General features: G+C 39.3%; 1 protein-coding gene across 3 annotated transcripts; it reads left to right on the forward strand.

The window, feature by feature from the left end:
- Nucleotides 1–463: 463 nt before the first annotated feature.
- Nucleotides 464–20,387, forward strand: PLEKHA1 (pleckstrin homology domain containing, family A (phosphoinositide binding specific) member 1). Of its 3 annotated transcripts, XM_008945561.1 has the most exons (12): nt 464–618; nt 3,237–3,293; nt 4,145–4,190; nt 6,214–6,311; nt 8,636–8,767; nt 10,385–10,528; nt 11,483–11,551; nt 14,623–14,687; nt 15,611–15,674; nt 16,612–16,701; nt 17,819–17,859; nt 19,982–20,381. In XM_008945561.1, the coding sequence occupies exons 1-12, from the start codon at nt 478–480 to the stop codon at nt 20,199–20,201; spliced, it is 1,167 nt and encodes a 388-aa protein (XP_008943809.1). In that variant the 5' UTR covers nt 464–477; the 3' UTR covers nt 20,202–20,381. The 3 variants fall into 3 exon arrangements, with proteins under 3 accessions (XP_008943809.1, XP_008943808.1, XP_008943810.1); XM_008945560.1 differs by lacking the exon at nt 17,819–17,859 and having other exon boundaries at nt 19,982–20,387; XM_008945562.1 differs by lacking the exon at nt 19,982–20,381 and having other exon boundaries at nt 17,819–17,923.
- Nucleotides 20,388–24,994: the final 4,607 nt, after the last annotated feature.

Raw genomic sequence — 24,994 nt, forward strand, 5'->3', positions numbered from 1 at the left:
CTTTTTCTTGAATTTGCTGAAGCAAAATGTGAAAAAGTCACGTTGGGCAGTAGAGCTGCTGGCAAAGATCCTTTCCTGCCCATGAAAGGCAATGTCAAAGGAGGAAGTGCAAACCCAGCGTTATCTCAGCCGTGTGCGAGGGGTGAGGGAGAATCTTTGATTATTCTGTAGTGATGATGTGAAAGCTGGTCTTGATGCTAGTGTGCTCTTCACCACTTGTGTTTTTGCACTTAGGGTGTTAGATAGCCTAAGAATATACTTCAGAAAAGTAAGGAAGACCTACATAAAAATTCAGTGGTGGTAGCTCAGGGCAAACAGCTACACTTCACTTGGTCTTCTGCAGGAACTTCTGTAAGCTGCTAGCTGAAACTGCTCAAAATGTCATGGGGAGGCACAGAACAGTCTTAAAATTAGTAGGGAGGAACTGTACTTAACTCCTGTGCTTTCTGTTTGGCAGTGTGATGTTCAGGGTCAGAAATGCCTTATGTGGATCGTCAGAATCGCATCTGTGGTTTCCTAGATATTGAAGAAAATGAGAATAGTGGGAAATTCCTGCGGCGGTACTTCATCCTGGACACACGAGAGGACAGCCTGGTGTGGTACATGGACAACCCACAGGTGAGGTCTTCTTGGCAACAGATTCCTGGCTTCTAGCAATTCCCACTTTTTCAGTTTGATTTTTTTTTTCTAAACAGATTTACTTAAAAATAAGATTTTGAGTTGGCTTATGGACGTGGAAGATAAGGGGGAAGGAAATTAGTTGTCTAAGTGAAAGAATTGTAAGTCAGTGTTCTTTGCTAATACATGCAGTCTTTTAAAGAAAAAAATCTAGTTCATATGTCTCTTTAGACCATCACTAATTGCACTTCATAGTAAAACATTAAAACCAACTTGAACGCCAGTGAATTGCCAACATATGGAGTCTAAGTATTGACGTGAGATTTAGAGGTGAGATGGAAATCTGAATTTGATCCCATGTATAAATCAGTCATTAGTTTTGAATTCTTGTATTTATTTTCTATTAACTGACTTGAGTATGAGTTCTGGCAGGCATTGGGTGGTGTGATATAATATAACCAGACAAGCCAAATCACCTCCTAAATTCACTGCACAGGTTAAAGGTGAGTTAAAAGACCTGCTGTGGAAGTATGTAGTTTTCTTTGCATGGGTCAGTTCACTGCTTTATATTGCTTTACCTCAACAGAGTTGGCCACCAAAAAGCATTTTCTGATGATGTTTGCAATTTCAATGCAGCGTGAATGGTATAGGAATGAGGAAAACTTTTCTATCTTGATGGAGAGCAGCCTTTCTACAAAAGCTGCTTTTACAATGTACATGCATCCATGTGTTTTCCAGCACATGGGAGAACAGATAATTGCTTAAGGTTTGGGTATGGAGACAGCAAAAGCATAGGATCTAGGTCAGCTGACAGCTGCCTGACAGAAGAATATTCATGTACCATTCTGCCAGGAAGACCACACTTAAAATGCAGTAGAAACCTACAGTTCAAAGGAACCACCACCAACAAAAAAAATTTAAACACTGTGCAGCTCAATGAATGTGACTTGTGAGTGGAGCACTTAGCAGTTCTTACTGGGCAGAAAAAAGAAACACTTTCTGGAAATGAGTCTTCAAACTTTTAATCTCAATGAGAGATACCAAGCTTTTTCTTTTTTTCAGTTTCTTCTATGATATAACCAGGGCATGTGGACAAAAAGTTGAAATGCTGTAGAAATTGCAGTTCTTCAGAAGTTTTAAGACTAATGATATTTGTCGTGCACACATCTTAACATTTTTAGTTTAGGCTTTATCTTTTTTTTTTTAATCTTAGAGTTTATGCACAAATAAAAGGCTGCCTTGCAAGGGGCAGGTTGAATCTTCTTGGTTTTTTTTACATTGCAGCTTTAGTTTTGAAGAGCTACAGAACTTTTGTAGAGCCACTGTGTAGAGACTATTCTTAATCCTTCAAGAGAGGAAACTCTTAGTAGAGAATAACTTCACTGGGCTCTTTTTGTTGTTAAAAGTGCTCTGTTTGTATTTGTCAAAATCATTTTATCTGTTCAAAGAAATGTTTTTTATTTCACCATGAAACACGCATCTTTATCCTAATATAAAGATTATAAAACTGGTGTATGCTGGGATCAGAATCATTCTGTTAAAGTCAAAATTATTTATTTGGGCAGAATGAGAAGACTTGGTTGGTTAGGTGTTTCTTAGTTTCATTGTTACCAATAAACTTAACCTACTTCTTGCCTTTGAAATATGAATGGAGCATAAACCAAATATTCGTCTGTCTTTCTGACTCCATGGGTAGTGTTAGGCTCCTCTTTGTGATTTAGAAGTTCATAAGGAACTACAGAGTGTTGAAGAGACTTTAGCTGGAGAGAGGATCAGGGAACAGATGCAGGAGGATTCTTAACAGTCACCAGGGGGGCTTGTAGTGGGCAGAATGATACTGTAACGTAAAGGGCAGGTTTTAAAGTAAAAATTATAGTGGAAAAAAAGTGTATTGAAAACAGTGCTGTCTTTGGAGGAATAAAATGAGGAAGGCTGTCGTCAGAAACAGCTAATAAAAAGGTCAACCATTTTTTGTGATGCTCTGTTCTTTAGGTGTGACATTTCTAGGCTACTGGCTGCTGTGGACACTGATGTCAGTGTTAAGATTGGGGCACTGAGCAAGGGTCTGAAGACAACGGCTGGCTCCTTTTTGGGCTGTAAATACACCTGGGCTTAACTGCAGCTTCAGGAAGTGCCGTGATCTTTCCCTGCCATAAATTTAATTTTAAACGATTGGACTACAGGTTTTCAATCCATTTTGGAAAATAGATGGGGCAGCCTTTGAAGTGTCTGACATAATACACCAATGTCACTCCTTGTCCCTTCCGCCTGCCCTGCTCGGAGTACACAGGGCTCCAACATCTGCTAAGGAAAAGTATTCTGTCCGGATTTCCTGGATGTAGACCTGCAAGAATCCCTTTTCCTCTAGTCAAATACATAAACCCCTGAAACAATTGCTACTTGTATTGTTTCTAGCAGTCTTTCTGTTTTTAGTTGATTAACAGATGTGTGTATAATAAACAAGTAGTTTAGATCCTGTTTCAAGTGTACATTGTGTATTGTCTATCAAAACATGGAGGATTTTCCTTTTGTCTGTGGAATTACTTGCTTTTTATGTGTAAACACTGACTGCACCATGAGAATAAACTAGTTTCACTCTGTAATGTGATTTCTTTTAGAATCTTCCCTCTGGATCTCCACCTGTTGGAGTCATTAAACTTACCTATATCTCAAAGGTAAGATAATATGCAAGACATTTGTTGCTAAATTTTTAGTGTTAACTACCAAGGGCTGCTTCTGGAACCCTCAACTTTAGGCAATTTTAAATGCCTCTTTTGTAGTGCATGGGAAGCTTTTCACTTGTGTGCTACTTGTGAAATTTAGAGAAGTGATACAAACACTTCAGTAGCATCAGGTTAAAATAAGAACAGACTAATTACCATGTCATCTAGGTTTTGTGATTTCAAATGGCAGCTCTTTGTGCTGCATAGAATGATTGTTTCTGAACTGTTTAAGTTCTTTGTGCATGTCTGAATTCCAGTTAGTCCTGGAGAAAAGACAGGCTGTCTATGAAGTGGAAGATAGGTCTTTTGAGTGTGATAGTTTGCATGAAATAATGATCTTTAATGGATAGAGCAGGGAAATTTCTAGAAAATACTTACTGCATTACACTCCATATACACATGACTTCCAAAGATGGCTGAAAGAAAATTGGGAACTGAGAAAGTCTCCATGGTTAAATTTGTAGCAGATGCTGCATTAACAAATAAGTGGAGAAAAATAACTGACCTTCTCTTGTCTTTCTGCTCATTTCTCGTTCTTCCTTTGCTTTTCTTGTTGTGTCAGTGCATCTTTCCACCTTCCTTCTTTTGTGTGTTTTTTTTTTATTATTCTTGTAAAAGGTATTATTGATACTGCTTATACCATGAGTACAGAAATGTTTTCAGACTTCAGCATTTGTCTGGTAGCTTGTGGTGCTGCTGATCTTCAAATTTAGCCTATTGAAAGAGGGGAAAAAAAACCCTTGTGATACCTGATGTATATTTTGTACACACAGTGATCTTTCCAATCTTAATTTCCATCCTAGGTTAGCGATGCAACTAAGCTAAGGCCAAAGGCAGAATTCTGTTTTGGTAAGTTCTTGCATGTACATTCTTCAGATATTTGAAACAAAGATCATGTTCTGCAGATCTGTTTCTAGATACAGCTGGTAGTGTGTTTTTTTTTTTTTAAATAGGTTATATTCCCTGTTTCTTCTTTATTATGAAGGAAGTGTTGGCTGCCTCATCAGGTGGCTTTGTGGCTTTTCATATTGCAGCTTAAAGAGAAGTAGGTGAGAGCTGTTTTTTAGATGTTTGAAACTTTTGCAGCATTAAGCTAATCAAAAGTGATGGGTGTTTTCAGAAACATGGCATGCCTCTCAGCTCTGAAGACAAGTAATTTAACTGTTTTGATCTGGACTACTGATACGAGTTAATGTAATTAATCTAAAAATACTGTCAGCCCATGTTCTTGCATTCAATTGCAGCACCTGTTGCTGCACCAAAGAATTTGGTTGGGGTGCCTTTAAAACTGGGTAAAGCTTTAGATAACCATAAAAGCTTCTTATGATCTCTTTTTAGGTTTTTCTTACAAGTAGTTTCTCCAGAATTTATTAGAATTCAACTCTTTTTTTTTTTTTTTGACAAGCAATTGTTAATCACACAAGTATTTGTAGAGACTGGAATCAGACCTGTGCTCTGTATATTAATAACCATTCTTATGGCTGCATTCTTGGAAGAGTTTTAGCTTGGATTAAGGTGCTAAAAAAGCCTGAAGGTTTTATGATGATGAGTTGAGGTGTCCTTTGACATGTGCAGTGTTTTAGAGGCCCGGAGGAGGCATCTCCACAGGACTTGTGCAGTCTCTGCTGGAGCTGGTGAAGTACTTGGTAGATCCACCCCATGTGCAAGGCTGAAGGGATCTCAGACTAGTACCTAACGTGTCAGTTCAGTGCCATCTACAGATGCCTCTGCACATGCACGTGTGGAGGGCTTTGTCTTCAGCAGCTGTAAAGTTCCTCTTGTCAGTGGGCCAGCTCTGAAAGCCTTAATGATCCAAGATGCTGGCAGAAAGCTTTCCATATTTCTGATTTATTAAAGTGATTGCGATGCTTTCTTAGAGGAAGAATTTGTTTATTGTCTTTTAATTTAAATACTGGGAGTTGTTTCACTCAACTCATACAGTTCTGTGTTTTGAATTTATGCTTGGATCTAATAACACTTGCTTCAAACCATCTGCTTTGGGGAGAAAGATGATAGAAGAGTAAGAAGTATCTGTTTCTGGCATGTGTTTGCTGTTAGCAATGACCTGAAGAACTGTGGTGTTCCAGGGAGAGCAGCAAAATCTGTTCAGGCTTCAGCTGCAGGGCTTCAAAGTTCTGGGAAGGTTTTTGCCACTGTTCACCCTTGGTTACTCTTCACCTTAAGACTAATTTCAAGACAAATTATTAGAATTTGTCAGAAAACTAGCCATGATTTTTTTACTGTTACACAGAAATAAGTTTGCCTTTGGATAAAGGTATGCTAGGGGTTGCCAAGTAGATATACCAACTTAAAAATATGCTTTCTCTGCCAAGTCACTAAAGGAAAATAAAGGTTTTGTTCTGGCTATTTTAAAGTTGCTTTGTCTTAAGAATCATATGATTAGTAATATGTTTTTTTTTTTTTACAAATTAAAATAATAAAATCAGTCATCATAGTGTTGTACTAATGAATTTCTTGCAAAGGATAACAGATACTGGTTGGTGGATTAAAAGGAGAAATCCCCCAGTATAAAACTTTGTTGCTTAGAGAGATGGAGCTTTTGAAAATTGTGATAAGATTCAAGGCTTGCTTTCTATGTAATAAATAATTTGACAAATTCTGTATGATGCTGTTTAAGTGGAAAGCCTAAAAAAAGAAAAAGGGTTGGTTGTGGTTTTTTTTTTTATTTTAGACTAAAACAAGCTTTTCAAGTGGATTTATGTATCTTAAGATGATTTTCTAAAAAGAAATGGAGCCAGAGAGATCCAGTGCTTCAACTGGACTCTCCATCTGAAATCAAATCTTTATATGATGGTGCTAAGATTTCTTTTAAATTTCAGTGTTGTTAACTTTTCATAATGTGTTTCAACAGTTATGAATGCAGGGATGAGAAAATACTTTCTACAAGCCAATGATCAGCAGGACCTAGTTGAATGGGTAAACGTTCTGAACAAAGCTACCAAAATCACAGTAAGTGGTTTAGTTGGTATTTGGTGACATTTTCAAATGGTGACTGTCTCAAGGTGCTTATTTGTAACCTTTGCCTCCAGTTTTTGTGCTAGAGCAGTCTTTTCATCTCTACAAACAGGCCTTGGCTTGGCTTTCCAAGGCTTGGAGGAACTGTACAGAACTTCCCCTAAACTGGAGTTTATTTTTTGCTTTGGAAATTGGGCCAAAATGTGATTATCTTTTTCATTACAGCACAGAATAACTTCTAAAAATTAACCATACAAATTCAACATTAGCTGAAATCTCCAGAAGATGCTTGCAAGCAATGAAAAGATACATATAGATTTGCCTGGTGTCAAAAGTTTGTGTTTCTTAAAAGTGTCATGAAAACAATGAGGAAATACATCATGCCATCTTCCAAAGGCACTCTGCTGATTTCATGTAACATCCCTTCAAAGAAACATCAGTTCAGTCTCTTATAAGTGTTCAGTTACCTTCCTGGTTTGCACCAGGACAGCTTGTTCTGGTGTGATAGAAAATCCCACCTATCACCTCAGGCTTTTCAGGAGGCTGAAGTTATGGTTTTGTTTTCTCTCCAGTTTTGGGAAGTGATGACATGAACCGTTCTGAGAGCACATCCTTACAAAGCAGGGGCTCTGCCTGTGGGTGCACACATTCATATTTGTTGCCACCAACTTCCTTACTTTTCATCATCAAATTAGAGCTTAGTCTGAAAGCTGTTAATCATGTTTAACTTGCATTCCAGTGAAATCATTAGGGTTTTTTTTTTGGTCTTTGAAGGAACAAGTCTTTGAACTGTTAATCTCTTCAGAGGTTTAGTATGGCAAATTATTTAATCAAATAATTAAGGTAATTCAATTGTTAATTTTCATATGAGCATTACTTGCAGTAGATTGTAAATCCTTCCAGAGTCATTAGGTTTTTTTTATTACTCTGGGTGCTGAGAATTTCAAAACAACCATGACCCTTTGCAGCCTGGCACATTGTGTCCCTATTGGTGAGTACTGTTTGCCAGTGCATTCACATGAGGAGGTGACTGTGGGTTTGGCCTGTAACATTTTAAGTAGGAGTTGGTGATGGCTAAGCACCCATGCATGAAGCTGTAGCTGCAAGCCCCTTGCAAAGGGTGAGGCCTGTGGTCACTGTGTGCTCTAGGAGAACATCTTCCCCTTCAGTGCCAGACTTGGCTGTGGATGGAGTCACCTTGTACCTGTGCTGGCAGAGCTGGACATAGGCTGTGTGAGGCTGAGGGCACGTTGGAAGTGACAGAATGAGCCTGAGGCCACAGTGGAGCAAGCTGCTGAGTGCCACCTTCACTTGGCCAGGAAGAAGCTGTCCTAGGCTGACATTTGTGCTCTTTACACTGTTTGTACTTCTTTGCAGGCTGTTTTTTTGGAAAATGTGCAGTCCTGGGCACAGGGACTGGAATCACAGCAGACTATAAAGTAGCTTGGTTTTTTATTTGTGTAAAGACAATTTGTGTGTCCCTTCTTTTTCTGAAGGAGTTTGGACATCTGTGTAAATATCCAGTAGGTTGCTGGCTAGGGTATTTTGGTGTGAGACTCTTGGTCTCTGCTTGTTGAAGTCACTTCAAATTGACTGTATTCACTTTAGAGGTGAAAGGAGGTTATAAATGAAAATGTCTTGGGTAGCCAGTCGGTGCATTTCTTGGGTTACAGATCTTCTTGGACAAACTCAGAAATCTGAGCAAACTTTTAGACCAAAACACTTATTGGGGAAATTAAATCCCTTTGGTGTTTTGATTGCTTTAGTTCTGCATTGGAGAGAATTATCTAATAGTTAATGATAGCTAGAAATAGGTAGTTAGGGTCATTTTGGGCAGAATTGAGCAATATGTATATTGGAATTGAGCACAGATGTCCTACTGCTCTGGTGTCCTGTTTGACAGAAGTCTCAGGACAGCTGCCCTGTGTTCATGGCCTTGCTGGGCTTGCTCCACAGGCACTGGGGCATCCCCAGCCTAAAGCTCTTGCTACTAAAACAGAAAGCAAGTGAAAATAAAGAAGCATTTCTTGTACAAATCAGCAGTACTTCTTGAAGATCAAGCATAGTGTTTATGGCAAAGCTGGGAATTGATTTTTAGATTTCAAGACACCTGGTGAAATATCTTTATTGGCACCAGTTTTCTTCTGAGAACTAAGGCATAGCCTTTGCAACACATTTTCCTCTGAGCTGTTTCTAGCCTTTTACAATGAAAGAACATCTGTTAAAACCTGCTGAAGACCAATTAAAAATTCTTCAGTAATGATTAGGGCTATTTTAAGGTCTTTGTAAAACTGAAATGAATTATATTCTACTTGCAGGTACCAAAGCAGTCTGATCCTCTCTGTCAGATGGATAATGCAAATCGTCAAGCTGAAAGCCCAGGTGGAAAGAAGCAAGTCTCCTACAGGACTGAAATTGTTGGTGGTGTTCCTATCATTACACCTACCCAGGTAATACCCTTAAAATTGTTTGACAGAGGAATCTTTGTTGTTTGACAGGTGAGAATAGGTTACATATAACAGTACAGCTGTCAGCTGCTCACTTGGCTCAGGGGGCTTACACTTTGATGTACACCTTGTATTGCTATTGACTGGTGTTTTTTGAGGTTTTTATTCCCTTTATAAGAAATTACAGAGAATTATGAAAGAATATAAAGAATTAGATGAGTCAGATTGCTCACAGATAGCAGTTAGTGTGCTGAAAACAGCTTTTTGTGTGTGTGAAATGAATCGTTGACGTTAATGCCAAAGTTCTGTCTTTTTCACTGCCAGGAAAAGGGAGCAAAAAAAAGGAAGTGATTCAGTCAGCTGACTTGGTATTCACTGTTCTTAGAGGTAGTGAGGATGACAGATTAAACTATTGCAGAAGGGCCTTATGAAATGGCACGTGTGGACAAATGAGATAGTAAGTGAAATTCAGTAAAAATGAATGTGATGTAAGGGATTCTGAGAAGATCATTCCTCTTTTTTAATAGGAAATTCTAGATTGTGAAATAAGTTTCTTCTTGAGTGAGAGGGAAGAGTTACAGGCATGCTGTGAGAACATCATCTTCGTGTTCAGTAACAGTGGAGGAAAAACCCCACAAATACTAGGAGTTACTAGAAAAAGAATAAGGAACAAACCAGAAGACATCTTCGTTGCTGTACAAATGCTGTCTTTGTCCAGACCTTGATTGCTGTGTCCAGTTTTGTTCTCATCTTAAAAACTAGAACTGGAAGGTTCAGAGAGAGATTTCAAGGCTGATTGGTCCGTGTGGAATGATCTCCATACAAGGAACAGTTGAGTTAGGCTGGTTCTCTTCTGTATGCAAAAAAAATCACTGAAGGAGAATGGGAGAGCTCTACAAACTCACAATTGACAGTGAATGGTGTATAACTGTCTTTGCCAGTGTGAGAGCTCTGGGCTTTTAAACGAAGGTAGTGCTGTAACCAGGTGAAAGAAAGGGAAGGAGTTTTCTCAGTGAATAATAAAAAAGGTGCTCCTTGCCAAAAGATGGTACAGATGCAAGAAGCTTTCCTGAGTTTGAGAGATTGGACAAGCTCGTGGAAGAAGAATCAATGCAGTGTTGATAGTTAAAGATCTGTTCTGGAAGTTCCCTGAAAACAGTTACAGATTGGATTAATACAGTCTAAGTGAGATGTATTTACCTCAGCTGCAGTCAAGTTGGTGAATTCTGATGTGTCTTCTGGTCCTAGAAATAGCTTTTTCCTTGCTGTAGCCACCTCTAGGATTTTGCCCTTAAAGTTGTGAGTTTGCATTAAATATGTGTGTTTGTGTAATGGTTTTATGTCTGTAACATTCTTCATTGAGCTTGTTAGAGCATATTCAGCATGTTCTTAGTTTAGTTCCTGAAGGAAGCTCACAGGTACTCAGCCACAGCCCTTGGAGAGTCTCATTAGTTGTCTCCACAAATCCATTGAAATATCTTATCCTTCCAAACAGACTGGAAATGGGATTTGTGAGCATGGGATGATGCAATTATTTCCTATTATAACTAGTATATTCTTTGACCTTTAGGAAAAAAAGAGTATTCTGATCTTTCCTGCCTTTTTTTTTTTTTTTTCTAGAAAGAAGAAATCAGTGAGTGCAGTGAGGGGGGTGACAGGAGTTACTTGAAACGGTCCCAAAGTCACCTTCCATATTTTACTGCTAAGCATCCCCCAGATAATGCTATTATCAAAGCTGGCTACTGTGTAAAACAAGGAGCAGTGGTAAGTATTTGAGAAGAGTGTTTTATTAATCAAGAGCAAGGTCCTAAGGTGGTAGCTCTACTTAGCAAGTAATGATTTTAAAAAAAGACATAATTACCAGTGACAGTATTAAGGATAAAAGCTAAAGATAAAAATTACCCCCCAGCAGCATGTAATTTGTTTGTGTTCTTTTCATGACTTCCTTCAGTGTTATGTTGTTGGAGATGCTTTGGAGAGGAAAAGTTTGTGCACAGATTTTCACACTGATTAGTGCATGCAATTAGGAGTAATTCTGTTCCACAGTTATGTAGAGATTCTTGTTTTGCTTGCTGGAAGCATCTAAATTAAGGCAGAAGTTCAATGTCTGCTTCCTTTTTAAATCACTAAAAAGTTTAGGAAAAGCTAGTTTTTCAGTTTGGAGAAAGAATTGTACAACTTGTCAGGCTGATTAACACAAGTGGAATTACTCACATGATGACCTGCTAAAAGCAGGAGCAGATAGTTCAGATTAAGCAAGGTGGACATGCTTCCCAAGTCCTCAGAGGCATTTTGCCTTTAATTATGAAGCTTGGTTTTGTCATGGTTTGTTGTTTGTGTTTGGTTTTTTGTTTTTTTTTTTAAAATAAACTAGAACCTTTAATGTACTCTCTCAACATTTCTTACAGGACATTTGTGCTGCTGAGTTGATACAGTTTCAGTGGAGACTAAAAAATTCTTACAGTAGAAAAGAGTAGCTTCTAGAAAAAAATATTGGGCAGAGTCTTGCAGAATTATTTTGGGGACACAATATACATATACACACATAGATCTATATACATGCATAAATATATGTAATATATAAAACTAATATAGATTAATAAACAGGTACAGAACAATATCATTGTGGTATTTATAACATTTAAATATATGAAAATAAATGTAAATATATTTGTATTTTATGTATAAAATATATAACTATTTATTTTCCTTCAACAGATGAAGAACTGGAAGAGAAGATACTTTCAGTTAGATGAAAACACAATAGGATATTTCAAGTCTGAACTGGTAAGTTCCAAGTGTGTTATTTTCCAGTGATAGTTGCAAGAAAATCTAAAGAAATACACTTGTATTTGAAAAACTGTACTCTGCAGCTCCTGCAGGTCTTACCTCTGTACTCTAACTTTTCATGGTCTGGAGGAACAAAAATTAGAGTGGCTGTGAACTCAAACTTCAGTTTTCTGTTTGAGAACCTTTCTGTAAGGCACTGAAGAACAGATACGTTCTACTCTCACCCTGATGTTTGTGTTAGCATCTTAGATCAATTAGCACATATAACGAACTGTGTGGTTGAAAGAGTTGATCATTGTGTGGAGAGACAAAGCTGTAATCTTGGAATTCTTAATTTAAAGTTAGGATTATGGGCTGTTTGTCATACGAATCTCACATGCTGCCCTTACCAGGGCAGCCAAGACAAGCAGAGAGCTCTCCTGCTCAGAGGCAACACTGACAGAGTTCATTTCAGGATCTGTCCTCCCCACTCACAGCTCTTGAATCTTTTGACCAGTTTTGACCAAATGTTAAGTGCCTTCAGGCTTCATTTAAAAATTAAGTAGCTGGTACTGGAGACAGTCTGTTTTTCCTAAAAAGGAATCCCACACATAACTAAACCTTGGGGAAAAAAAATCTATTCCTAAGGAGCAAAGTCTGAGTTGCAGAGTGTTTATAAATCAAGGGAAATTTAGCTTACAAACCAGTAAGATGTAAAATAATCAAGAAATCAAATTTCAGGCGCTTTCTGATGAGAACTTCAGCTTTGCTTTTCATGAGGGAGCATACAACAGTAGCAGCAGGAGTTTGATCTTACATCATTATCTTTGTTAAACTGTCAGCATAACACAATTCTGACTCATTGCCTGTATTAAACCATCCATTGTTTAAAAAAATCTGAGTGCAGAATTGCACACAAGCAGATTCTAACTCGGTGAAGAGTTGTGCTGTGTGAGTGTACTGGAAGTCTGGTAGAAACGTGGACACTTGTGGTGCTTCCTTGTGCTCCTTTCCAGTGTGACTGGTTTGAACAGTACAAAATCTTGTGGTGTCCTCCATTCTGCAGGCTAATCTTCCTTGCTGCAGTTTGAGGAATGTATTGAACTGATTGAAATTGGTTTTTTTTCCATTTTAAGAGTGTAATCTTTGGAGAGGTGCTGAAGGTAGAGAATCTTTCTATTGGAATGTAGTGGTTAATCAGAGTTCCATTGAAATTGGGTTTTTTTCCTTTTTAAGAGTGTAATCTTTCTTTGGAGAGGTGCTGAAGGTAGAGAATCTTTCTATTGGAATGTAGTGGTTAATCAGAGTTCCATGATTAGGACACCTAATCATGATGATCATCATGTTTTGTATAGTTTTTGTAAATGATTAGGATCTGCCTTGTCTGAAACATAATGTTAGAGACATTTAATCTCTACTGGAAAAAGCAAAGCTTTCACAGGGTGCAGCCCACTGAGAAGAAAACAAATACAAGAACTCAACCATGTGTCCATCAGACTTTTATCTCCTACAAACTCAAGAAGGGTCAAGTACTCTCTTCTGGGGATTTCAAGTGGTGAATAATTGCTTTCAGCAATGTATGTGATCTCAGTTTCCTTCATACTCTCCTTGTGAGGATAATACAAAGATAAGAAAAAAGTTGAATAGTGATTTTGTTGTGCCTTTGTGACAAAGGCAGCTATGGCACAGAGGTCTTACCTAGTGTAGTGTCAAACTTCTAGTTCTGGAGAGCTTTTTTCTGTTGGAGTTCAGTTCCCAATAGCTGCTGTCTTCAGTCAAGTGTGGCTCTTACTTGAGTTTGTCTTGACAGCCAACCTGCTCACTGGTAGTTGAGATGAGTCTTGCTGGGTATCCAGAGATGCTGCTACTTTGCAGCTGCAGAATTATATCCAGGCTTTCCACTTGTGAAAATTTAAATGTTTGGGGTTTTTTTTTAATTGATAAAAGTTTAAATTCTGGGAATTATTTTGTTTTGAACACAGGCTATATCAGACTTGGAAAATTACCATTTCTGAGTGGAGATCTTCCCTGCAACGGGTGTCTGTGTTCCAGGAATGATCTTGCAGTTCATGTTTGGTGTGTTGCTTTGAAAACTCGTAATGGATGCATGAACCTAGGGAGAGCAGAGAGGGGAAGAGGGGCAAGAGAACTGAAAACACTGAGCTTCAACTCTGTTCATTTGAACTCCTATAGAGACAAGTGATCTAATGGAAACTGACATTTGAGGATGGTTATATTTGGGTGACATTCACTGTTTGCTATAACATAAATTTCTTCAGTATATGTAATCTAACTTGTAAAGAGAGTCATTCCAGAGCTGACAGCTTTTGGAATGTCTATAAACTGAAGCCAATTGAAGTAGCCATTTGTAACATTGCTTAAAGAAAACTTACTAGGAGGTAAAAAAAGCTGTTGTTTGTGTTGTACTGCAACAACCACAGGAAAATGATGTGTGGTGTTGCTTTCAGTTTGCCATGATGACATATTTCAGTTGGAATGTTCTCACTTTGTCCTCTGTGTGTAAATATGACAGAACTGTAATAGTTATTTTTGTTACAGTAACAGAATTTTCATATGCTTTGAGGAAACTTGCTCTTTTACAGGTTGTGGTACGATTAATTTCTTTGTATTATTTTTAAATGTCTTGAGTATAGGATAGAATAAATCTTATTTAATGCTACGTCATGCAGTACAGTTAACAAAGCATCTTGTATTGTAGCATTTCACAGCAAATTAATATAATAATGGTTTTACTGAAATAAGCTGCCTGATGCCAGATTAAATTCTCTGATCTAGTTAGGTGAAGGGGACAGGGGTGGCTGTTACCACTATGATAAGGTGGATGACTGCTTTTGAGTTTTTTACTTCTTGATTTTTGCCTCTTTTGTTGCCATGGTTGGTTTACTACAAAAGTCAATTATACTTTGGTTGACATCACCTTTTGCATAAGTGACTGCCTTGAAAGGCTCATTTACATGAGTGTGCTGCTGTCAACTGTCCTGACCTCTGGCTTTTTGACTATATTTTACTTGTTAGACATACTCTAATGAAATATTTGTGCCTTTTTTTTTTTTTTTTTTTTTTTTCAGGAAAAGGAACCTCTCAGGGTTATACCACTTAAGGAGGTCCATAAAGTTCAAGAATGCAAACAAAGGTGAGGGGAGAAGCACTGATGTGAGTATGCAGGATGTAGACACTGCTTTGTCATGCCTAGATTGCTCACTGGAAACAGTGGAGAACTTTAACTTCAGCTGATGTATACCATGTATGATACTCTGTGTGCAGCACAGCAAGGAGTTCTGCCCCTAAAACTGGTTTTGAGGGTTCTGTGTTAATGTGTAATGTTCAGAAGAACATAAGTGCCTGGGACAGAGGTGGAACAAATGAGTGCTGTGCAGTCACGAGGTAGAGGTGCATGGCTGCTGATTGAGGCAGCAGTTTGAGGAGTCTCTGTTCTGCTCATTTAATCTCTGAGCCTTTAAAGGAATTGTATTAAATGTCTGAAGTTAGATGAGTACACTCTTCTTCCTGCTGTTTTCTTTCCACCAAATGGCAAAATACCCACTGCTGATTTGAGGCAGCAATTTGAGGAGTCTCTGTTCTGCTTATTTAATCTCTGAGCCTTTAAAGGACATTACCTTGTATTAAAAGTCTGAAGTTAGATGAGTACACTCTTCTTCCTGCTGTTTTCTTTCCACCAAATGGCAAAATACCCAGGAATTGATTTGTAGTAGGATATGGGGTTTTTTTAGCAGGCTACTCTTTAGGACTAATACTTTATGGAGACATAACAATATAAATACAGAATTTTAAAGAAATATGACTAGAACAGTAAATATTTTTAAACTTAACATGTTATGGTTTAGAATATTCCCATTAAAAATAGTAGCAGGCATGCCACTGAAGCATTTTAAGACCGAAATAAGTAAGAGACACTGGTTTCCTTTTTCTACTTCATATTTCCAAAAAAAAAAAAAACCAAAAGGTCTTCAGACAACAATTGCTCTCTGTACATCCTAGAGTCTTTGTACAAAAGGAAATACTTGCTACTGAAGTATTTTTGTGTTTCATTTACAGTGATATAATGATGAGAGACAATCTCTTTGAAATTGTAACAACTTCTCGAACCTTTTATGTACAGGTAATTTTTTTTTAAATTTTGTGCAAAACCAGGAGACTGTCAAAGCAAAGAAGTGCTGCTGTTGTGCTTTTTAAGTTGTATTTAACTATGCTGTGAGTTTTCAGAGGGAATGTGATTTTCATTGTTTCAGAAATGTGCAGTATTTCTTATATGCATCTAGCAGCAGCTCTTATGTCAGTAGTGTACGGAAGCAATAAACAAATTCTTATGTGACCTTGTTGGCATTTGGGTCTTCAAATTCTGTAGGATCTTTTATTTTGCAGTACTGAATTTTTATGTATAGTAGTTGAGTCCTCAGATTCAAGTTAGTTGCAGCATTAAAATATCTACTAAAGCACAGCACCATTTAGGTTTTAGTTGTAATACACATCTATGTCCACGTGTACTTTAGTGACTAGATCCTTGCTGTGTCACCTTCTAAATGTTTGGATATCATGCATATCACACACTTGCTTTTCCTGCTGCTGTGGGAATGTGTTGGATTGTTTAAAGGAAATGGACAGCTGACCTCCAACAGAGACTGGTTGTTATTTGACTGTAATTCTTGAGTAAATACCTCATAGAGGTGAAGTGCAACAGCAGCTGAGAAGTAAGAAGTTATGTTGTTGGCCAAAGTCTAAGAGGGGTCAGCAGATCTGTAAGCATTTGTGGGCACTTTGATTGTTTTTTTTTGGTTAGTTGGAAGTAAAAGTTTGAGTCTAGAATATGTATATAATATAAAAATACTTGTTGCTTAATATTTTATATAACTATATGCATATAGGAGTAAATTCAGGGTAAGATTTTAAGAAATGTCTGGGTTAAGAAATGTAAGTCCCTATGGCTTTAAGGAACAGAGCAGTCCCTAAAGCAGGGTGAAGGTGTCACGTGTGTGGTGAGGACACTGGGACAGCTGAGAGCTGGCTGTACTGAATTGGTGTCATGTTGTCTGATGCAGGCAGACAGCCCAGAAGACATGCACAGCTGGATAAAAGCAATTTCTGGGGCCATCGTAGCACAGCGGGGACCTGGAAGATCAGCAGCTTCCGTATGTCATTCTGAGCCTCACAGAAAATGTGTTCAGCTGATGTTCACTTGTGCACATGAAGTTCTAGTTGTTTTTTCCTTTCTCCTGTCCTCTATCCTGTCCTGTAGTAAGGTGGCATCTTTGCATGAACTTTCATACAGACTGCTCTAAATTATTTGGCATTTTTTTAATTGAGCACTTACCTTAGCCTTACCTGTATGTGATTTTTATGTGCATTGTATTGTCTTGAACATGTAGATAATGCAAGTGCTAACCTAGAGGAATTCTTCCAAGTTCAGTATGATCTTTGTAGCTACTAATAGCTTGGAAGTAAAATAGGAACTAATTCCTGCGAGGTGTTTCTGCTAATTGCTGAGTTTTGCAATCAGTATCCTGATTTGGTTTTATCAGCTCTCACTGCTAAACTGTCATTTTCTGTTGCTGATAGTTTACTGTATACGCAGATCCAAATTTCAGGTGACTTCTCCAAGAGATCTCTGCTCGCAGGAGTTAGTTTCCTGCTGTTGGGAACGTAGTGTGGACACCATCTAGCATCACTGAACTAAGGCACTGTGACAAATCTTGATATTTGTGAAGCCATGTGGATGCCCCTGTTTTGTACCTACTTGGGTTTAAACTGTTACATCCTCAGTTCGAAGCACATTAAATTGTGAAAATAGTGAAGGTTAGTGTGGTGTCACAGTGTCTCCAGGTATGTCCAGATTTAACAGATGGATCCCTTTACTGTGCAGATGCTGCAGTTTTCACTTTTTGGCTGTGGGATGTTCTGTAATAAGCTGAATATATCATTACCCCCATACTCTGAAACGTAATCATTTAAATCTGGCTTTTGTTGACAGATTGGCATTGATATCATGTTAATTCAGTCTGAGCTTTCAATTATTTCTTGCAGCTGGGAGCTGCTTCATGCTTTTAAACAAAACTTCCTATCACAAACTCTGTCTTTTGGGGGCAATGAAAACACACAGGTAACTTTTCTTTGTGTATGCTTATTTTTTTTGTGGGGCTAACTGAGCAATCTAGCTACTACTGCCTGCATCACTTTTCTTTTTCCCCTCTCTTCTCTTCTCTCCCCAAGTCTAGGTTACTCTAATCTTAGCTTTGCACTGTGTTCCAGATGCGGCAGGCCAGAAGGCTGTCGAATCCTTGTATACAGAGGTATACATCAAGAACTGGTGAATGCAGCACGTATGTGGGCTCTCATGTAAACTTGCCTTCTTAACAGAGGGCTGGGACTAGAGACTAATTTGCACTATAAAAAAACTAAAAATAACACTACCTGTTGTCATCACCATCACTGAAAACTAACTCATAAATCGTATCATTCACTTACAGGTTTGCCCTCTTTCTTACTGGTAAAACAATTGGGAATTAAAAACAGCAAACCCATTTATTTATACTTCAAAGCATACTACAGACCTAAACATAAGTTATGGGATGTCATTTTACCAGGAGAGTATTAAAAACTAATTTGCATGAGAGTTCATATTTCCATTTTACTTTACTTTTTTTTTTTGAAACTGCGCAAAAGCAAAAATTAAATTTAAGCTACCCACAAACTAATACAGATGTGTGCACACACGTGGCACGTTGTAACTCTGGTCCTTGGAAGGATTATGTCATAGCCTGATTTGCATGGCTTGTAAGTCTCTGCATGACATTTAGTTCAAATGTAGCAGCATTATAACGTGTAATCTGTACCCTGTTCAAAGCAGTACACCTTAGGAGTAATGCAGCAGCATAGCCTCTTAATTGTGAAGTTACAGGCAGTGTGGGTAGTAAAGTCTGAGTATCCTGCAGTTCAATTTAGCAAAAAGCTTATTATGGAGATCTTGTCCTAATAGCCCTTACTTTTGTCCTGTGTGTTGAACTAAAATCATTAATCAGAACAGCAGGTAAATCACTGAGTTGTGTGTTCTCCTACAGCAGCTGTTCTTGGAGCATGAAGTCAGATATCAAAGCAGGCAGTGTAAATTATATGGAAAACGTCAGTGAAATTTAAGTCCAAAAGTTGCACAGCTCCTCTGCCTTATAATATTAATTTACAGAAAGAAATACAGTAGTACTTGGCAGAATCCATTATGATTAAATTGATGAATTTGTGTTCTAAAAGAAAGTTGGAAAACTGCTGTCAAAAAAAAATATTTTATTTAGGATGGATATTTGCAGCTTGGACACATCTGTGATGTTTTTTTTTTGGCTAACAAACACATTTGGAAAGTGAGTGGACTTGTGTGCACAAGTGGGCTGGCAGATCCCTTTGGTTCATGTCCTAATGGTGGTGATGGCAGAAGGGGCAGCAGCTCCTCGTGCATGCAGAGGGGAATATTTGCTGCAACATCACATCACTTTGATCATCTCACCTAACACCCTACCCAGCAGTGGTTTAGCTGTCCCAAGGTCTGTGAGATATCCTTATGGAACTGATGCACAACCTGAGGAGGTTTGGTTTTTTGTCCTGGAGATAGAGCTGTAGCACAGGCAGGAATCCCTAGGATGTCTAAAGTGGCATTTTAGGATGTCTAAAGTGGCATCTACTCTGCTTTAGAGAGCCAAATCACTCCTAGGTAGTCTGAGAACTTGTTTCCATCACTAAATAAATGGTGGAAAATTATTTTCACAGTATCTATCTAATAGAGCTGTGTAAAGGTCAACAGAATGGCAGTTAATAATAAACACAAGAAAATAATGTGCCAATTAGGAGTAGCTTAAAGACCAGTTTCTTTTCTAGGTCCATTAACTTTGGAAATTGTTATGCAGTCTCAATAGTATGGAATAGGTACTGGCTTTCTTTGGTCCCTGGAACAAACTGGGGAAATTGGTGCCCCAAGAAGAGGGAACAGAAAAAGATGCATTACTTCAAAGTTGAGGATATGAGTCCCTGGTGTATATGAATATCCTTGAACACATTTTTCTCCTGGAGAGATGTCCCTTTCAATGGCCCTTAAAGTGCTTATCTTCAAAAGGTCTCTTCACACCTGGGTGAAACGAGAGGCCTCAGTTGCTGGGCTATCACTATAAAGTTTAGAGAGCTGCTGAGCTTGATTTAAGAAATTTAATCTCCTCAAATGAAGAAACTGATGTTGCTGTCACATACTGCTGTAAGCTCACATTTAATAACACACTGCCTTGAGAAAGCACCTGCCTCCTGCTGCTGTGGCTGACGTTTTGCTTTGTGTATTTTCTGTCTTGTTTTATTGTTGTCTGAGAGTGAGGGGTGTGACTGCGCCTTCCAGCGCCACGCCGGCGGTCCCGCCTGACACGAGCTCTTCTTTTCCAGGAGCATACCGAGCCTGCTTCCGAGCCCAGCCATGCTCTCCGTCCTGCCCTCCCAGCCCCCACACATCCCACAGCCCCTCACGGCAGCCCTCTGGTCCCAAACCCTCACGCCAAACACCCTGCCCTGGAGAAGCGAGGATTTCACGAGTCTTTTACCAAGGCCAAGCCAGGGAGCTACAAGATCCCGGCTGTCGCTCCAAGAGAACCAGCTTCCAAAGTGACTGAACCCCAGGGGAGGAACGGCGCTCAGGAGGAGGGTCCTGGCCTGCTGGATCTGGATGATGCCAGCCTCCCAGTTAGTGATGTGTAGGGGTGGAGGCGTTGGGAGAACCAGCCCTTTGTTCGGTCCTCTGATTTCCTCCTGCGGACTTCTAACCAAAGAAAATGATAGGAAATGAGAAGAGAAAGCCGGAACACTGATGTTTGTTTATATATGTGTGTGTGTGTCTGTGCACACACGTGTATATATGATGTGTTTGTTTATTGCCTTGCAGCTGGGGGCCAGAAATGGACCTCGTGTGTTTTCTCAAAGCCTGATAGTAAATCACTTACTAGGGAGGGGCCAAACTGCACAACGTAGAAGAAAAACAAAACAAAACCAACCCAAAAGACAAAAACAAAACAGTACTTCTGCAAGTAAGCAAAGTACCAGCAACTTCTCATTCCTAATCTGGCAGGTTTACTAAATTTACAACTAATGCTATACTGTAGAGAACTTATTGCCAACCAAGGTGATTGTTTGATTTCATTTTGAACTACAGTAAGTTTTTAGGCGCAGGTGAGAGTTGTTTCTCTCCGTGACTTTTCAGATACCAGGAGATGCACAAAAATGTTTCTTCTGATCTTTAGGATCAACAGTGTCAACTGATTTGTTATCAGAACAAGAATTCTGAGCTCCCTGGGAATTCTAATTATGGTGCTGTAAAATTTCCACTAAAATAATATTTTGAATACTCAGCCTATTTTTGATGCACTCCTAAAGGTGGGTTATAACTTTTTGCACATTTGGATTTTAACGGGCTGCACGCGATGGTGTTTTGGAGGGGGGGAGAAGAGAAATTGGACTTCTGAATTTGGACACTTTAGATCTTTTGAACCGAGTAGGGTTTATATTGTGTTACATTAGGCTTTGCAGCAATTATTTTTCCTAAATGTCTAAACGTATTGTTGGATTATTGTTTGGAGAATGGTTTTCTTATCAGTGCTTTGTAGAACAGTTCTTGTTTCTAGACTTGATCAGTGGAAGACCTCGTTGAGTTTTGTCCTTGTTGGTACTGAACTGTTCATAGTCATGCAATTGTGGCCTATAACTTTTTGTGCACTAATAATCTTAAGTGCCTGTGTTTTTTCTCACATTGTGGAAACACTTCTCGATTTAGGTATGTACACAAACCATTCTTAATGGTTTTGAACTGTTGGCTCAGAGATGTTCTGAATAGCATAGTTGGAAACAGCTATTTAAAATAGAAAACTTGTGCTAGGGATACCAGTATTCTGGTATTGCACCTTCTGGCTGTGCAATATATGTTTTTTTTAAAGAAAAGTATTTGTTTGTGTACACTGTGTTATGGGGCTTCTGTGATGCAAATGGAAAGAACCTTTACATTTCAAGTGTCAGGTTACCTTGTGTACTTCTCATCGGTTTTGAAAAATGTTTGCTTTAACCAAGACCCCACAAATATCTCATGCTGCTGCTTATTGTGATTCAGGGCGTCCAGCTTGGCAATACCTTTCTCTATAGGTCTCCTGGGACCTAAGACACATATCCTACAAGTCCATCTTCTCTCCAGCTTCCAAACTGACTTCCTGCTTGAGAGACACGACTTCACCACAGTAATTTCTTGATCCAAGGATAGAATAATTTGGTGTCATGCAAGAATGAAACGTTGTCTAATTTCAAAACCATAAATTATATCAGCACCTTCATTTTTTTTGTTGTTGTTGTTTATCCATAAGCTAACTAACCACTGCCTTGAGGCAGTGGGGTTTGTAAATTACTGGTTTCATTTGACTCTTTAGATGTGTGTGAAAACTGCCACACAATTGGAAGTTACTGTAAATGTCTGTACTAGTATTGTAGTTTTTAACGTCTCTAAAGATAACACAATAGCTCTTTAGAAGCTTATTTTTTCACAAGTACATTCTGTGTGGAAGACACTTTGCATTGAGATATTTTTACTGTAGTCTAACATCTGAAATCACTTGCTCTGGTACAGCTTTCACACTGCATGTTCATTTTATTATATTTTGGTATTGACAGTTTTACACGTTGGGTGGAGGTAAAGCAGCTCCATTATGGGACTTAAGAAAAGAGGAGGGGGGAAAAAAAAAGATAAGAACTACTGTTGTAGTTCAGTAGCGTGGGGAAATATTTGTGGTTGGTAATTGTCAGGGTCTCCTATTTATCAGTGCTTTTATAAATCTATGAAAATTGTTAAATTATTTTAGAAACAGTGCTGTAAATATGTCACATTTAAATTGTCAATAAATCAGTTTGGGTAACTTAAAAAAATCTGCCTGAATTTCTTTAAGTATTTTATTACAACAATATGTGTTCCTTTTTAGGATAGAAGAGGTCAGATTTAATTTTTTTTTCCAGCTATAGGATCTTAAGTGTACCTTTAGTAGCCCATCTCCATTTTAACTGGACCTTTTCAGCTCTGTTGTCAGGTTGGTAAGTTCCAAGAGCAGCTTGATGGCAGCAGCATGGAGCTGATGTTTTCCTGAGGCACCTTGGCCAGATACTAATCCGTGTTAGATACTGCTCTGTGTACAGCAATACAGCTTAGGCTTCCTGGGGATAAATGTCAGAATAAAATGCAACTACTGGCTCCAACTCAAACTCATTCAGAGGAGCTGAGAAGAACAATTTCTAGGTCATTTATCACATGCATCTCTGCTGTTTAGCTTTCATTTTTTTTAATCTTTTTATTATTTTCCAAAAACTCCTTGTTAGCTTTCACAGCCCTGAACTGTGGTGTCTGAAATGTCTTGGACACTCTGCCTTGCAACGTGCTGTCCTGCATGTGTCCATCTGCTCTGTGCTTGAATGATGCTGTATGGTTTGAGATTTAAACCCACTCTCTTAGGATTTCACAGAAATTATAACTGCTAAATCTTCAGGCCTTGTGCCTGAAGGTGCTGCCAAAGGGTCATAGTCCAGAATATCCCTTAATACACCGGGATGTGCCTTAACCTCCTGGAATGATGGGATGTCAGCACCACCTACAGGTCATGCTCCAGCCTTCGAAATAGCTCCAGTATTTTCGTTCCAGTGTTTGATGTGAGATGTCTCTCTCTTGAAACTCCAGTGAAGTCACTGCACTGCTCAGTTTTTGTTTTGCCTTTTGAACTCCTGCTGTTGTAAGCTCTGATTAGCAGTAGCAGCCAGTTGGCTGGAGACAAAACAAAACGTTCTCCTTGCTGGTGTTTACAATACGAGTTTACTCCTCGGGCAGCTATGATGTTAGAGGAAAAAAGTGAATAATTTGTTAACTCATTGAATGAGTTATGAAAGCATGAGGCTTCTCGTGACAGTGCTGACTGGAAAGTAATTACAGGCAGAAGGCAGTAAAAAAATAGTTGAAATAGAAGAAATTGAAGAATGGACACTCAGTAGTATGAAAAGGCAGATTCTCCAAAGGAGTAAAATTCGAACCACAGCATTAACAATGTATTGATGTTAAGGAACTGATGTTTTCTGGTGACAAAGCAGCATCAAGAAAACCTATTGCTGACAGCTAGAAAGGAGCTCAGTCTGGTAAGAGCAGCCTTTTTTGAATAAAAAGCTAGTTTGTGTCTATGTTGGGTGGTTGAATAAATTGTGAAGGCTCAAAGCATCCATTACTGCTTGAAAGATGTGCATGTCTAGCAGTGTCAGGCAGCAGCTCTGTCCCACGAGGCTGTGAGCTCAGGTAGTTCAGCTGACTTTCAGTTACTGGAATGCCCTGGAAGGCTGTGCTGCCACCCAGTGAGAGCTGGCTGGAGGGGAACCTCCTGAAGTTTAACAAGGGCAAGTGCTGGGTCCTGCCCCTGGGGAGGAGTAACCCCCTGCACCAGTAGGGGTTAAGAGTTGACCTGCTGGGAGTCCAGGTAGACAACAAGTTGCCCATGATCCAGCAGTGTGGCCTTGGGGCCAAGAAGGCCAGTGGTCTCCTGGGGTGCATTAGGAAGAGTGTGGACAACAGGTTGATGGGGGTTCTCCTCCCCCTCAACTCTGCCTGAGGGAGGCCACCTCTGGAGTACTGCCTCCAGTTCTGGGCTCCCCAGGCTGAGAGACAGGGGACTACTGGAGAGTCCAGCAGCAGCTACAGAGATGCTGAGAGGACTGAAGCATCTGTGAGGAGGAGAGGCTGAGAGCCCTGGGGCTGTTGACCCTGGAGAAGAGAAGATTTGAGTGGATCTGATCAATATCTAAAGGGCAGGAGTCAAGAGGATGGTGCCAGACTCTTTTCAGTGGTGCCCAGTCATGGGACAAGGGGCAATGAGCACAGGATGATCCACATAAACAAAAGGAAAAAAAACTTACTGTGAGGGTGATGGACTCCTGGAGCAGCTGCCCAGAGAGGTGGTGGAGTCTCCTTCTCTGGAGACTCAAAACTTGCCTGCATCTGATCCTGGGCACCCTCCTCTGGGTGGCCCTGCTTTAGCAGGAGGATTGGACTAAATGATCTCCAGAGGTCCCTTCCAACCCCCACCAGGCTCTCATTCTGTGAAACTGGGTATCTGGAGTGATGGAGCTGTTCTGAGGATGTTTAAAAAGTCTCATTCAAGTACAACTTCAGCTATGGGACTGGAAAGGAGGCATCTGCTGCTTCTGGTAGGCAAAGTAATGCAACACAAAGGCACGAGTTTTGAGGTAGACCAGAGAGGTTGGAGGTACAGTCTGAAGGAGGGGACCCAAACAGGTGGAAACTTCACTCTTTACTCACTGAGCTCCCATTTTATTCATCTTTCTTTTTGACTTTGAGGTTTTGCAATTGCATGTGTAGGTTCAGAAGCCAAAATTCCGTGC

The sequence above is a fragment of the Merops nubicus genome, unplaced genomic scaffold (assembly GCF_000691845.1).
Source record: "Merops nubicus isolate BGI_N331 unplaced genomic scaffold, ASM69184v1 scaffold7228, whole genome shotgun sequence".
Taxonomy (NCBI): domain Eukaryota; kingdom Metazoa; phylum Chordata; class Aves; order Coraciiformes; family Meropidae; genus Merops; species Merops nubicus.

Excerpts from the sequence above, each read along its gene's own strand:
- PLEKHA1 (XM_008945560.1), top strand. The coding sequence starts at position 478 with ATGCCTTATGTGGATCGTCAGAATCGCATCTGTGGTTTCCTAGATATT. Across the intron at positions 619-3,236 it reads GGTACATGGACAACCCACAG|AATCTTCCCTCTGGATCTCC; the intron begins GTGAGGTCTTCT and ends GATTTCTTTTAG. Across the intron at positions 11,552-14,622 it reads GATATTTCAAGTCTGAACTG|GAAAAGGAACCTCTCAGGGT; the intron begins GTAAGTTCCAAG and ends TTTTTTTTTCAG.